The sequence below is a fragment of the Camelina sativa genome, chromosome 4 (genome assembly GCF_030686135.1).
Source record: "Camelina sativa cultivar CO46 ecotype springtype chromosome 4, ASM3068613v1".
NCBI classification, from domain to species: Eukaryota; Viridiplantae; Streptophyta; class Magnoliopsida; order Brassicales; family Brassicaceae; genus Camelina; species Camelina sativa.
The window spans coordinates 3,433,034-3,447,903 of NC_141883.1; the positions used below are offsets into that span (position 1 = coordinate 3,433,034).

Below are 14,870 nucleotides of genomic sequence, written 5' to 3' on the forward strand. Positions count from 1 at the left end.
AATTGTAACCTGTTTGCATATTACATATTGAACAAGGAGATATATATGGAAGGCAATGAAAGGCTGAAGGTAAAAGAAACCATGAGCGAGGCGAAGAGAACAAAGAAGCACTCTAGATTCTCTCAATAAAGGGAAAATCGTAAATGTCACCGAGGTTAGTATCTACCTCACATGTTTTTAGCGAGTAGTAGAAAATAATTTTGGGGTCAGCCAGTCAATAAAGAAGACACATGTTTCTTGTAAGAAAGAGACGAGATAGGCAAAGGTAGCTAATCAGTCTAAAATCTTTTGCAGTTCTTTGTTTTTGGGTATAAAAATAAGTCAACGTTACATGATCTTTTGCCAGTTCTTTGTTGCTTTTCTAGTTCAGAGATATAGACAATGTGGGTTCCTAACAGGCTAACATATTATCTTTTATTCAGATGTCTTGGATACTGAGCACGTTAATAGACATGCCTAACCTTATCAGAAACTTGATGCCTCTAGTACTTATATCACTCCCTCTTATGAAAAGCCTTTCTCTTGGGACAGGGAGAGAGATTGCCAACCGTTCAGAGACATGAATCTAACTAGCAGTCGAAGTTGTGGAGCTGGAATTAATTAAAACAGCTGGGAGAAGGATGTCAACAACTTGGTAATAGGATAAGCTTGAGTGACACTCAAATCACGGATGCAGCTCCAGAAAATTGTAAAGCTTCAATGAGCCAGTAAAACAGAGAAGACTGCTGATGAAAAAGACAAGCAAATCATTTATCGCTAAGTAAGTTTTAATTTACTCAATTCGACCAGAATATGCTTAGGTAAATCACCTAATACAAGACTACTTAGACACAATCTCGCCTTAATCACCAGGTAAATTGTAATCTTAAGTTCATTATGATTCATGATCGGATAGATGAAAAACTGCTCTTCAGGACGACGCCAAGGTTCTGGTTAGAGTTTACAGAGACCTCGAGACTCGAGCTGAGATGATGATGTCCACATCAATTTGTAATATATGTATCTTTTTCACTCGCGAACTGTTTTTATAGTATGAATAAGCAAGAAAACTGACAGAATTCTCATTTTTTAGGAAACTAAAGGATCCCTTGAAGCCTAAACAACAAATATCTGCCTACATAATTACGAGAGGAGTGCTGCTTTACGAGAATTTGAGATAAGTAATGTAAAATGCAAGTATTATAGTCGTGTTTTTTTACTGTTCTTTAAGTTCTTAAAGCTAAGTTGTGCGGATGAATTGCAGAGATGAATCGGAGAAGAGTGGAAGAACTTGTCTGCAAAGCGAAAGGGTCTCTAAGAAAAGGTATTCTCCCATATTAACTGTGTGAATTGTTCAAAGAAACAAAATTTCTTGACCTGTTTGTCTATTATTGAACAAGGAGATATATATGGGACATGCTGAAAAAGGTAGAAGAAGCATGAGCGAGAAGAAGAGGATAAAGAACCTTTCCAAATTCTCAAGGAAGGGAAACCAACAATGCCACTAAGGTATGTTACTTATTTTTTCGTGCTGCCAATGGCTGCTGCCAGTCAATAACAACAAGACATGTCTATAGACAAAGGTAGAACTCAATATCTGATGGAATTGATGGTCACTACAATCTTGGTAAAACGTGTTTCTAGTCATGTAGGTTTGCACATGGACATGAACATATTAATATCATTTTGGTTTTCAGGTAAAATTAATATTTATATCCAATGGATCCTTCCTTCCTCTGTAACCGCTGAAACAGAACATATGTATTTCTTTCTTTATTTCGATTATGAGGCTTTCAATAACATTGTTGAGTTTATAATATATCTTGATAGAGAAGTTTGTGGTCTCGTCTTGCAGGTTGCAAAGATGACCAAAGAAAAATGGAAGAACTTGTCTGCGTAACAAAAGGATCCCTAAGAAAAGGTCTTGTGCCATATCAATTGTGTGAAGCAATGCAAAGTTCAAAAACGAAATTTCTAACCTGTTTTCATATTGAACAAGGACATATATATGGAAGGTTGAAGAAGCCATGAGCTACAAGATAAAAAGCATTGTAAGATCTCTCAAGGACAGTTATTACGACAACGCCGAAGCTATGGTTGGACTTTACAGAGAGCTCGAGACTCAAGCGGAGGTGATGATGTCCATATCAATCTTTATTACATGTATCTCTGGTATAATATTTATCAGCCTGAAGACGTTCTTAGGTGTTCTTGCCTCCACTAGCAGGAGTTTATGAGAGGGGATTCCTCGGGCTTAGGGGAAAACAGAGGAGGAGGAAAGCGAAAAGCTTAAGGTGGAGCCATAGGAAACAACCCTAACAGGTCCAAATTTTGCATTAATTGAAATGTCTGTATTGGTGGGTCATTATGTGTTCATTGCCACCGATGCTACACTATTTCATTTGTATATTGTCTTGAATTTTGCAGCTTAAAAGACTGCAATCCGTAGCTAATCTAGAGAAAAGACAAATTTCTGGAAAAGCATCAAAATCAATAAAAACATGTTTGTGTCTTGGTTTTGATTTATTGTGTTCTCTAATCAGAATCATATAATGTAATGACGCATACCTTAGACACTGTTATCCTTATTTCAGGTCTATTGCAACGGAGCCCTCCAATGGTTGTGCTTTATCTTCTCCCAAGTATGTTTCTTTCAGTCTTTTGTTTTTCGAGTTATCTTCTCCTTTCTTCTTATGCAGTAGAAGATTAAATACTCTTAAGTCATCGTGTGAATCTAAAAGTGAAAAATGGTTTATATGGCGATGGGTCAAGTTATGAAACATCATTTGGCGTGTTTCACTTTTACTGGTTCTGCCTAGTGATGTTTGCTTTCTTTTTTTGTTCTAACTTAGTAGCTGGAGAAGGATAAAATCACTAGTCTCTAAGCAATTTGCATTAATTTTTTCGTGTCAACGGGATTCATTTTACCAACAAACAAGGTAGTGTTTATGTAATTCTTTGTTCTAGATCATGTTAATCGCTCTCTATGGTATAATATTTATCACTTTTCTTTGTCAGGCTGGAAACGTTTTTAGGTGTTCTTGTCTCCACTAGAAGCAGTGAGAGATGATTTCTTCAGGCTCAGTGAAAGAGCAATGTTCGTAGTGTGATAATTTTACCACTAGAAAATGTAATAAATCCAAATGGCAAGTGCTGCCGGTTAAGTGCAGGACAAGAAGTGGAGTAGAGAATGTTGGTGATGAGGCTATAAAGGGAAACTTGTAATTATTGAGTGTTGGTGTCTATGTTTTTCAGCTATCATATAACTTTATTCCTTTTGTTTTGATAAGGTTATGTGTCTTTACTTAATTTACACTCTGGATTTGGCTCATCCTTGTTATCTCATCTGTAGTATCCCATTCAGATTACATAAATTAACTTGGTGAAAGGGTAATTAATGATCATTGGGTATTTTTCAGGTCGAAAGTGAGGATTACTCATTCAAACAGAAGCACAAAAACCTTGTTTCATGTCAGGTAAGCTTATTATACTAGGTTCTTGAATTTCTTTCTTTGTTTCGATTAGGAGGCTTTCAGTAAGATTGTTGAGTTCATGATTATATCTTGTTAGAGAAGTTTGTAAGTTGCTGGTCTCCTCTTGCAGGTTGCAAAAATGAATGAAGAAGAATGGAAGAACTTGTCTGCGGAACAAAAGGATCGCCGTAAGAAGTTGCTGACAAAAACCTGAATAGAGGCATGTATGTAACGCTATTTTTCTCTTCGTCTATAAAGTTCTGATTGGTTTTTTTCAAGCTACTCATAATAAGTTATGTTGATCTCAAGAAGTGGAGTATAGAGAGTATTGGTGATGATGAGACTACAAATGGAAACTTTGATTTATTAAGTGTTGGTGCCTAAGTGCTTCTTATAAGAAGTGCTGCCTTGCGAGAGGTTAAACAATTTTTGAGGTAAGAAATGCGAACTCTTAAAGCTAATTTGTGCGGATAAATTGTTAGTACAGGTTGCAGAGATGAATCGGAGAAGAGTGGAAGAACTTTTTTGCTGAACAAAAGAAAAGGTTTTGTCCCATATCAACTGTGTGAATCAATGAAATGTTCAAAAAAACAAAATTCTAACCTGTTTGCATATTATTGAACAAGGAGATATATACGAAAGGCAACGAGATAGGCAAAGGTAGCTCAATATCAGATTCAGTGACGAGTCCATCTTAAATCTTTTGCAATTCTTTGTTTTTGGGTCAACGTAATTAACTTTACATAGACAATGTGGGTTGCTAACATAATTATCTTTGATTCAGATAATCTCTTAGTCTATTTATACAGTTTTGATTGACTTTGTTCAAGCTACTCATAACATATGTAGTTACAGAGAGAAACCACAACTAGAGGCGAGTCAAAAGAAAGGATGGGGCCTTCATTTTGATCTTCGGAGTTATCTTTTAGTTTTTTAAGTTTAAATCCCAGGTATGTTTCATCTATTTCTTCAGTTTTGTATTTCGTTTTTTATCTTTAACTCGAAATTACCATCTCTTTTGTTCTTATGTAGTAACAGATTTCATAGCTTACATACTGTTCTGTATTTTGTTCCTCAACTCTGAAGCTCGTTAGATTTTATAGATATAGAAAGTTTAGATGTTCTGTATTCTCTGAAGCACTCAGTTGATTTTCCTCATTAATTTTGGCATGAATTTGTCACTAACTGTTTCAGAAAATCATCTAAAGAATATTCCTGCTTTTGCTTTTGGTCTACAGATTCAATTTTCTGCTCAAGAAGATGAAACAAGCTCCATGCATGGTTCCTTAATGCTCTGTAAGTTACAGCTGAATCTTACTAATTCTTGTATATCTTTCTCTTCTTGCAACGTGTCCACTGAGGTGACGTCAAAACTTAAGAAAGAAAGGCTATGTTACTGCTGATATGAACAAAAGATCACGAGATGATTTTGAACTTTTTAGTCTTTAGAAAAGAACAAAGAGCTGACATGATCGATACTTGCTGTGTGAGTATCTTGTACTAGGATGAATTTATCCAAGTTTGAGGAGCTTCATCACAAATTCATGAACTAAAAGGTATTCGTTCGATTGTCCTTTCGTTTTGTCCTCTCTCACCATTGATGAGTAGTCTACGGTGCCACAGAGCTTTCATTCATTAGCTAAGTGGAATATTACCTGAAACTAATGAACATGTGTCTCTGCTTGCTAGACACTGTTTCCAAGTTTGAGGAGGACAGGGAGAAGCTTATATAGACGAAATGAGCAACTAAGTAAGCCAACAAACTCCTTATGAAACCACTGTTTATAAGATGACAACACTTACCCCTGTAGAATAACTAGTAGGGAAAAAGAGGTGACAGTGATACATGAATAGGAGAGGTTCTACAAAGAAAAGCTTTGTCAACTGGAAGAATCACTCAAGGTAAGTAATAGCTTGAATGGTAGATTAATTTTTTTTTAGTCATTTGAAGCTAACAGGTAAAAAGTGGTAAATCTTATTACTGAGAGAAGTACAAGATAATAAGGAGCTGGCATGATCCATATTTGCAGTGTGAGAATATCTTGAAGAGTGAAGCTTCCAAGTTTGAATATCACAATCCATGAAAGATAAAGTTTAGAAGGTATTCTTTTGATTGTCCTTTGGTTTTGTCATCTGTGTCTTTTAATATCAGTAGTGTTCGGTGTCAACAAAATATTCTATCACTAGTAAAGTTGGAAATCATCAAAACCGTTTAAGTATAGTTACTACTTGGCAGACACTATTTCCAAGTAAGGAGGACAAGGAGACACTCTATATGCGACAGGAACAACTTAGTAACGTAACAAAATCCCTTCTGAGATCACTGTTAATAAGATTGTGCTTGTCCTTTGGTTTTGTCCTCTCACCCTTACGAACAGTAGTGTTGGGTGCCACAAAGTTTTCATTCATTAGCTAAGTGGGCTATTACTAGAAACTAATGAACATGTTTTTATGTTTAGCAGAAACTATTTCCAAAGTTACGTTTGAGGAGGACAAGGAGAAGCTCTATATGAGAACCTAAGTAAGCCAACAAAATCCTTATGAGACCACTGTTAGTAAGATGGCAACAATTACTCACTTCCCCCTGTACAATAACATGTCGGGCTTAAAAAGGAGACCATGATATATGAATAGGAGAAGTTCTACAAAGAAAAGGTTGCTCAGTTGGAATAATCATTCAAAGTCAGTAATAGCTTGAGTGGTAGATTAATTTTTGTTCATTTGAAGCTAAAATGTAAAAAGGTCTTTAGTGTTAAAGGGAACCTTGTGATTATTGAGTGTTGGTGTCAATGTTGTATAACTCTGTTCCTTTTTTTTTTTTTTTTTCTCTTTTCCTTAATTTACTCTCTGAATTTGGCTCATCCTTGTTTTTTGCAGCAAAGTTGAGATGCGTTAATGGGTGCAGACTGCAAATGCTCTGTAAGTATAGTTAGTTTGACAGCTGAATCTTACCTCGATTATTATACTAGTTTCTTGTATTTCTCTCTTTATCTCGATTGTTGAGTTCATGATTATATCTTGATAGAGAAGTTTGTAAGTCTCCTCTTGCAAGCTACAGAGATGAACGAAAAAAAATGGAAGGTCTTGTGCCATATCAATTGTGTGAAGTTCAGAAACAAAATTTCTAACCTGTTTTTATATTATTGAACAAGGAGATGAATGGAACGATAGAAAAGGCTGAAGGTTTAAGAAGGACATGAGCTACAAGATAAAAAGCATTGTAAGATCTCTCAAGGACAGTTTCTACAACAAGGCCGAAGCTCTGGTTGGACTTTACAGAGAGCTCGGGGATCAAGCGGAGGTGATGATGTCCACATGTATCTCTGGTATAATATTTATCAGTCTGGAGACGTTCTTATGTGTTCTTCTCTCCACTAGCAGGAGTTCTTATTGAGAGGGGAAGACGGAGGAGGAGGAACTCGGAAAGCTTAAGGTGGAGCTATAAAATAACTTCAAATTGTGAATGTATATCAAATCGTAAGTTACATCTTCGAAATTTGAACCTGAAGAACCTTAGGGGTCTGTGTAATTGTTTATATACCTGATTATTTCTTTGTTAATATCTCAGGTTTCTCACGGGTCAAAATTTAAGGTTTGTTTTTAAACTAATTATCTAAGCTCTTTTCTTTCTTTTCCTTTCATGGTTATAATTTTTGATTGAATTTTCTGACGAAAAACTGGTTAGAGGCATTTATGTAACAATTCTTAGTTTGTTTTTTTAGTATACAGTTCATAATACCTTAGATAGTTTATTTCGTTTAAGATTCTTTATGTATGTGATGGTCAGCTGTCAAATAACTCTACTCCTGTTGTTTTAGATACTAGGAAGCAAAGGTTTAGGCTTCTATTGTGGACTGAGAACATGACCCTAAACGATAAGATTAACGTCTCTTCATACTTAATTTACTCTCGGAGTTTGTTCTTAGGTGTTTTTTTAACATGCATCTTTTGGGGCTCAATAATCCTTGTGATGCAGAATAGCAGATGCTATTTTGGGAATTTGAAAGATTCCATTAGCTAAATGATAGCTACTGTCTGTGGATTCCACCAAGAGGTTTGACCGCAATAGCTATCAGGTACATTAAAAGCCTTAAGTTTTGATGTCTCTCTCATTTCTTTCCCTGCTAAATGTTTCATCCTCTATATACAAAACATTGTTACTAAATTGTTTCTATGACTGTAGATTTGATAGCCTTTGTTGGTCGATATGCTGCTGCTGGAAAAGTAACCCATTTGGCCTTGGAAGAAAATCTCATGGCTTAGTAAGTTTGTAGATACTCAGAGCTCTATGTTTTTCATGTATATCTTCTCAATTAAAAAATATTTAGCATAAATTCATGTATATATTCGTCAGGTCTGTTCTGGTGTTTTTTCTGCTGTGTTCCACTTCGAGAGATATTATTTTGTTGGTCGTGGATTTTAGAACAATCATGCAAAACAGCCAAGTCTCCATCTCTTTATAGAGGTCATGGTGTTTTTTCCTCTTTATTGTCCATTCAGATTCCAAGCTACATAAAATAACTTGGTGAAAGGATAATGATACAGTGAATATGTTTCAGGTCTAAAGTGAGGATTACTCATTCAAACAAAAGATAATAAACCAGAATGAAGAAAGCTTGTTTCATGTCAGGAAGATAAGTATATTATATTAGACTCATGCATTTCGATTAGGAGTCTTTCGTTAACAATGTTTCGATTTTTTGTTTCTGGTCTCCTCTTGCAGGAAGCTTTTGCAAGTTTAAACCCCCGCTCTTCTGTTTAATCTTGAACAAGGAGATATATGGGAGAATATAAAAGGCTGAAGGTAGACGAAGATAACAAAGAAGCTCTCTAAATTCCCAATAAAGAGAAAACCGAAAACGTCACTAAGGTTAGTAACTTACTTCACATGCCTGTAGACAGTAGTACGAAAATATTTTTTGTTAAGCACGTCAAGATAGACTAAGATATCTCAATATCAGCTCAAGTGACCAATAAATCTCAAATCTTTGCAGTTGTTCTTAGTTTTTAAAATAGGTCAATTACATGATTTTTCCTTATCGTTTGGCTTGGTCCATAGATATTGACAATGTGGTTTACAATCATAATTATCTTTTGATTTAGATATGTCTTGGAGTCTGAGCATGTGAAGAAACATGCCTAACCATATCTTAAATCTTTGCAGTTGTTCTTAAATTTAAAAATAAGTCAATTACATGATTTTTCCTTATCGTTTGGCTTGGTTCTGAAGAACCTTAGGGGTCCGTGTGATTATTACCCGAAACTAATGAACATGTGTTTCTGCTTGCTAGACACTATTTCAAAGTTTGAGGTGGACAAGGAGAAGCTCTATTTATGATATGAGCAACTAAGTAAGCCAACAAACTCCTTTAGAGACCATACTCACTTACCCCTGTAGAACAGCATGTAGGCAAAAAAAAAAGAGGTGACAAAGATACCTGAATAGGAGAGGTTCTACAAAGAAAAGATTGCACAGTTGGAAGAATCACTCAAGGTAAGTAATAAGCTTACGTATATACATATTTTCTCTTTTCTTTGTATGCAAATTCTTTGGGCGTAGGATGACAAAAATTCAGCACATTGTGGAAATTTCTCGGCTCCTCCATGGACAAAAAAAACGAAGGATGAGTGATAGATTATTTTTTCTTCGCTAAAAGGTAAAAGGTCTTTAGTGTGTTGTAATATAATTGAAAGATTGATTGCATTTTATTAGGATCCAGTACAAGTTAGCTAATATTTATCTCTGCTTTTTACATTGTTAGGTTTGACTGAATGATAAAAAAAAAAGATATATTTTCTAGAGCTTGTAAGCAGTGATAGAAGTGTCTGGAAGCACTTCATATTGGAGTAAAACAAGACGATCAACCAGCCAAGAAATCCACTTGTAAGTTGTTATTTATTTTATTGATTATCTTATGATTATTTCTAACGCACAGGACAATTTATTTCTGTAATGTTTGTACTAGTGGGTCATTATGCGTTCATTGCCAATCACTACACTATTTCATTTGTATATTTTTTTGGATTTTGCAGCCTAAACCACTGCAATCCGTAGCTAAGAAAAGACAAATTTGTGGAAAAGCATCGAAATCAATAAAAACATGTTTGTGTCTTGGTTTTGATGGTTTATACTGTGTATTGACGCATACCTCTAATCAGAATCCTTATTTCAGGTGTCATGGTGTTTTCTCCTCTGTAGTATCCCATTCAAATTTCAAGGTAAGAGAGAAACCGCGAACTGGAGGTGAGTCAAAAGAAAGGATGGGGCCTTCGTTTCGATCTCCGGAGTTATCTTTTAGTTATTAAAGTTTAATTATCCTCCCAGTCCCAGGTATGTTTCATTTTTTTTACTTCATTTCGATTTTTTCTCTTATAACTCGAAATTACCATCTATTTTGTTCTTATAACATATTTCATAGCTAACATACTTTCAGAATTCTATAGAGATTGAACAGGTTATAGACGGAAAAACACAGAGAATAATAATGTTATGGTCCTTGGTTCTTATAATAACATGCATGATCTAAGTTGATCTCTTAAATCTCTTAACACATAGCATACATTTATGTTTAGTTTCTTGCATTCATGCATGTTTGCTTCCTTGATTCACAGCTTGATTCTTTACTTGCATCATTAACCGTCATTTCCTTGCTTAACTTGCGTTTGCTTGTTTCTTTCACTAGTTGCATTCAGGCATGGTTGCTTCCTTGATTCATTGATTGCTTCTTTACTTCCATCATTAACCGTCACTTCCTTGCTTAACTTGTGTTTGCTTGTTTCGTTCACTAGTTGCATTCAGGCATGGTTGCTTCCTTGATTCATTGATTGCTTCTTTACTTCCATCATTATCCGTCACTTCCTTGCTTAACTTGTGTTTGCTTGTTTCGTTCCCTAGTTGCATTCATACATGGTTGCTTCCTTGATTCACTGCTTGATTCTTTACTTACATCATTAACCGTCACTTCCTTGCTTAACTTGCGTTTGCTTGTTTCTTTCACTAGTTGCTTTCATGCTAGCTTACTTAACTCATTTACTTGATGCTTTCTTTGTTTTTTGCTCGCTCATTTTCTCAGTTCATTTATTAACTTGTTTGTGTGCATGCCTTTTGATTCTTTGTTTCCTTACTTCCTCCTTCACTATTTGGCTACATGCTTATCTTGTATGTTTCCTTACTTCTTTCATTTTTTGCTTGCATGCTTGACTTATTTTCGCACTTTTCTCTTTGCTTTCTTCACTTAATTCATTGTTTGCTTCCTTGTTTTCTTCGCTCTTTTTATTGTTTGCTTCATTCCTTACTTCCTTATTGTTTCCTTATTACTTGCATACATACATTCATGGATTATGGATACATGCATACATTCATAGATGAAAATATGTATGTACACATACATACTTCCTTGTACACATACATGATTGATTCGATGTTTCTTTGATTTGTTTTTCTCTTATTTGCTTACTTGATATCTTAATGTATACTGGATCTCCGATGTGAATTGGTACCATAGGAAATCAATGTTTTAAATATATATATATATATGAAATAATTATTTAAATATATATATTATACATTAAATAAATTTTTCGTAAGCATACCTTTATTTAAATTATACATATATATAAATAATTAAATACATAAAGAAATACTGGATATAATTATATAAATAGGGAATTGTATATATATAAAGACTTTACAAAAATGTTATTATTTTTTAATATTTTTTTAAGGACAATCTACATTGATTAATTAATTTATTTTTTTCGTAAGTTATAAATTTATTAATTAATTTTAATGAAATAAAAAGTGGATTATATATTATAGATAAAATACTATTTATGTAAATCATTCCTAAATCTATGCATATTGAGTTTTTGATATAATGTTTATAACTTAGGAAATAATTTGTGTGGTTTTGAAAATGCATGTAATTCCATTTATATTAATATATATGCAGATATGCTAAGTTTAGCCGTATTCATTTATACTATTGTGATAATCATAACTTTAAGTCATGCCATTTTCACAAATAAATCCTTTAAATATTACATCATTTGTAATAAAACTTTAGAACATTACAGACTAAAACAATTAGAGGGTGTATTCAATCTAATATTCCAAGTGATTTTAGTTTTTATGAGATTTTAAATAATTTTGATTATTTTAGGGAAGTTGATTTGATTTATTGTAAAGTTCTTTCAAATTCCACTTAAAAACTATGGGGGTGTATTCAACTTGACATTTTGAGTAATTTGTGTAAAATTTACAAATCTTATGTTATTCAATCATGAATTTAAAAAAATCTATCAAAATTCATTGTTATTGAACTGATGATTTAAAAATTTACTTTAAAATCTACTGTTATTGAATTGATGATTTAAAATTTTACTTTAGGGGGTGTTATTGGAGATGTGATTTGGAAATCCATATAGAATTGTAAATAATGGAAATCAAAACATATGGATTTTGAAATAACATGTTTTATTCTTGGATTTGAATCCTTCTATTTTACACTTTCAAATCCATGTAAATCCATTTAAAACATAGGCCTTGAATGACAAGTAAATTCTAGTATAGTTTTTGGATTTTGTTTTTCAAAAGCCAATTTTTTCTCCATTCAAGATTTTAGTTAAATAGATTTCCTAAAAAATAGGAAAACTAGTTTTCAGCTTTTCTTTACAAATATTAACAAAAACTAGAATCCACATAATTACAGACTTTAGGAAAAACTTACGATTCTTTTTATTTTTTTATGTTTCTTTATGTAATTATTTTAAAAATAACTTTCTTACAAAAAACTAAAATCCCAAAAATAAAAAACCAAAAACTAAAAACTAAAAGCGATAATCTAAAAACCATTTAAAACCATCTTCCATTCCATAATGTGGATTTTGAAATCCAAAAACAAATCATTAAATAAATAACATGGGATTTTTAAAAGTATTTGTAAATCATATAACCAATAACACAGAATTTTGATAAGTTTTTTAAAATCAATGATTGAATAACACATGATTCTTTTTTGGATTTCTAAATCCATTAAAATCATAGAATCAATAACCCCACCTTAAAATCTGGATTTGGATTTTCGGTGGGGTTATTGATTCTATGATTTTAATGGATTTGGAAATCCAAAAAAGAATCATGTGTTATTCAATCATTGATTTTAAAATATTTATCAAAATTATGTGTAGGTTATACGATTTACAAATACTTGTTAAAATCCAATGTTTTTCATTTAATGATTTGTTTTTGGATTTCAAAATCCACATTATGTTTTAAATGGATTTGAATGGATTTGAAAGTGTAAAATTGAAAGATTCAAATCCAACGATAAAACATGTTATTTCAAAATTCATATGTTTTGATTTTCATTATTACAATTCTATATAGATTTAGAAATCACATCTCCAATAGCACCTCATAATTACTTTTAGGGATTATGGAGGATGTGAGAGGATTTGTTTAGTTAAAAATCATGGTTTAGGTGGGATTTGATTCGTTCAAAAAAAAAGGTGGGAATATTAGATTTCCCTAAAATCATCAAAATACTTTAAAATCTCATGAAAACTTAAATTAGTTAGAATATTAGATTGAATACCGCCCCTATGAGATTTGAATTTATGTATTTTTAACTAAGGAAATCCTTTCAAATCCTTCATAATTTCAAAAAATTATTAAAATACAAATCTACAAACTGTTTTGAATAACAATGGATTTTATGGTAGGGTTTAAATCATTAATTCAATAACAGTGGATTTCGGGAGACTTTTTAAAATCCATGATTGAATAACAATAGATTTCAGAAGATTTTTTAAAATTCATGATTGAATAACAGTGAATTTCAGGAGATTTTTTAAAATCCATGAATGAATACCATAAGATTTGTAAATTTTACACAATTCAATTAAAATATCAAGTTGAATATACCCTCTTAATGTCCAACAATAGACAACTATCATCTCTCCCTCTTCTTTTTTTTTTTTTTTTTGATAACAAAGTACAAGATCAGTTCAAACAAGCCAATTAAAAGGAAAATCACTGACATAGGTAATTTGATGCGACTCCACTCTAGCACGACGCACCAACTTGTCCGCACTATCATTTTGTGAACAGGGGATCAGGACTACAGAGAATGATAGGAATTCTTCCTTATCTATCTCTTCTTAAGTAATAGGATATTATGTCCCTTATTCTTAGAGGAAAAGTTATTCAAAATAAGAATTCATAAATACATTTACATTTTGACTCGTAGTTGTTAAAAACAGAATTTTTATTAAATGCCGAAGATTTGAATATTAGAAGATTTCTAAAAATCTTAACTTTCAAAGAGACTATAAATACAAAAGGTCTATAGCCACCATCTTTGATAATACACTAAGACATAAACTACGAAATGGCATCAAAAATCACATCCTTCTTCCTCATAGCTCTCGTCATCGCTAGTAAGCCTCTATAATCTCCCTAACATGAATTTTATGTAGGCATACTTATTAATTTGAAATTTAATACAATATAATGTATGGTTTTGTGGTCCGGTGTCCATAAGGTGCAATGATGGTGACTATGCCGACGACAGCAGAAGCTCAAATCTTTCTTCCTTGCAGAACAATGGTAGATTGTGAATACCTTCACTGCTCAAGCGGGACAGCTCTATGTGTAAACAGACAATGCCAATGTACGACTCATCAAACAAAACTCGACAACTTAAAGGAGATGGACCATGCTAAGAAGTGCAAGTTGACTAAAGATTGTGATCCTCGTATGAGATTTACATGTGTCTCCGGTTCTTATATGTGTTTTGATGACCTATGCATTTGTACCAATTAACTGCACGTGTTTTAAACAATACATACAGTACTTTTATAATTTTTTTGCTTTTATTATAAAACACTAGATGAGTACCTGCTTACTATGCAGGTTATCTTTGGCAATATGAACAATTACATTTTCACTGTCAAATTGTATGGTGAGTAGTCAAAAACGAAAGCACAAACCATAGTAATTAATATCATGTGACTGAAAATTTGGAGTAATCACCACATATGATTGAATTTTCTTTTTCTCGGGCACTGTAGCAATAAGAAAAAATTTGTAGTAAATTTGGCCAATTCTCAAGTCTCATAATTTATTATACTTCTTAATCATCAAACACAAAATGACCAGTTTTTTCTTATTCTATAGTAAGATTACATTTAACAACACACATACCTTAAGACGAAAATAAAAATAAAAATTATTCTAGATACATAAAATAAAAGTTTAGAAACAACACCACTCAAAGACAAAATCCTTAAGGTTCACTATAGTGAGAATGCAATCCTATGTATAGTTGAGCAGATAGAGACATAGAAAAAATGTTTGCAGAGAAGGAAAATAACACAACAATGTAAAATTAAGAGAAAACTTTGATTTTTCTTGTT

General features: G+C 32.8%; 1 protein-coding gene and 3 long non-coding RNA genes across 6 annotated transcripts; all 4 read left to right on the forward strand.

Annotated features, from left to right (window-relative positions):
• Positions 1-18: 18 nt before the first annotated feature.
• LOC104779719 (uncharacterized) lies at positions 19-1,967 on the forward strand. Of its 2 annotated transcripts, XR_015596485.1 has the most exons (8): positions 19-154; positions 532-760; positions 853-990; positions 1,073-1,160; positions 1,244-1,303; positions 1,380-1,488; positions 1,624-1,676; positions 1,835-1,967. It is a non-coding gene; the product is annotated as an uncharacterized LOC104779719 (long non-coding RNA). The 2 variants fall into 2 exon arrangements; XR_015596486.1 differs by lacking the exons at positions 19-154; positions 853-990 and having other exon boundaries at positions 654-760.
• A 5-nt stretch (positions 1,968-1,972) lies between these two features.
• LOC147945294 (uncharacterized) lies at positions 1,973-3,125 on the forward strand. Of its 2 annotated transcripts, none has more exons than XR_015596489.1 (5): positions 1,973-2,111; positions 2,207-2,301; positions 2,574-2,621; positions 2,832-2,918; positions 2,998-3,125. It is a non-coding gene; the product is annotated as an uncharacterized LOC147945294 (long non-coding RNA). The 2 variants fall into 2 exon arrangements; XR_015596490.1 differs by having other exon boundaries at positions 1,975-2,111; positions 2,204-2,301.
• A 3,204-nt stretch (positions 3,126-6,329) lies between these two features.
• On the forward strand, positions 6,330-9,338 carry LOC104779722 (uncharacterized). The gene is made up of 9 exons (XR_002037598.2): positions 6,330-6,371; positions 6,605-6,753; positions 6,834-6,917; positions 7,021-7,044; positions 7,429-7,528; positions 7,636-7,714; positions 7,807-8,322; positions 8,744-9,109; positions 9,215-9,338. It is a non-coding gene; the product is annotated as an uncharacterized LOC104779722 (long non-coding RNA).
• A 4,365-nt stretch (positions 9,339-13,703) lies between these two features.
• On the forward strand, positions 13,704-14,313 carry LOC104779723 (defensin-like protein 295). Its single transcript, XM_010504119.2, has 2 exons — positions 13,704-13,892; positions 13,997-14,313. The coding sequence occupies exons 1-2, from the start codon at positions 13,844-13,846 to the stop codon at positions 14,275-14,277; spliced, it is 330 nt and encodes a 109-aa protein (XP_010502421.1). The 5' UTR covers positions 13,704-13,843; the 3' UTR covers positions 14,278-14,313.
• Positions 14,314-14,870: the final 557 nt, after the last annotated feature.

What these genes read in the sequence shown, in the direction of transcription:
- LOC104779723 (XM_010504119.2), top strand. Translation starts at nt 13,844, where the DNA reads ATGGCATCAAAAATCACATCCTTCTTCCTCATAGCTCTCGTCATCGCT. An exon ending in CATAGCTCTCGTCATCGCTA is followed by an intron (nt 13,893 to 13,996) that starts GTAAGCCTCTAT and finishes GGTGTCCATAAG; the next exon opens with GTGCAATGATGGTGACTATG.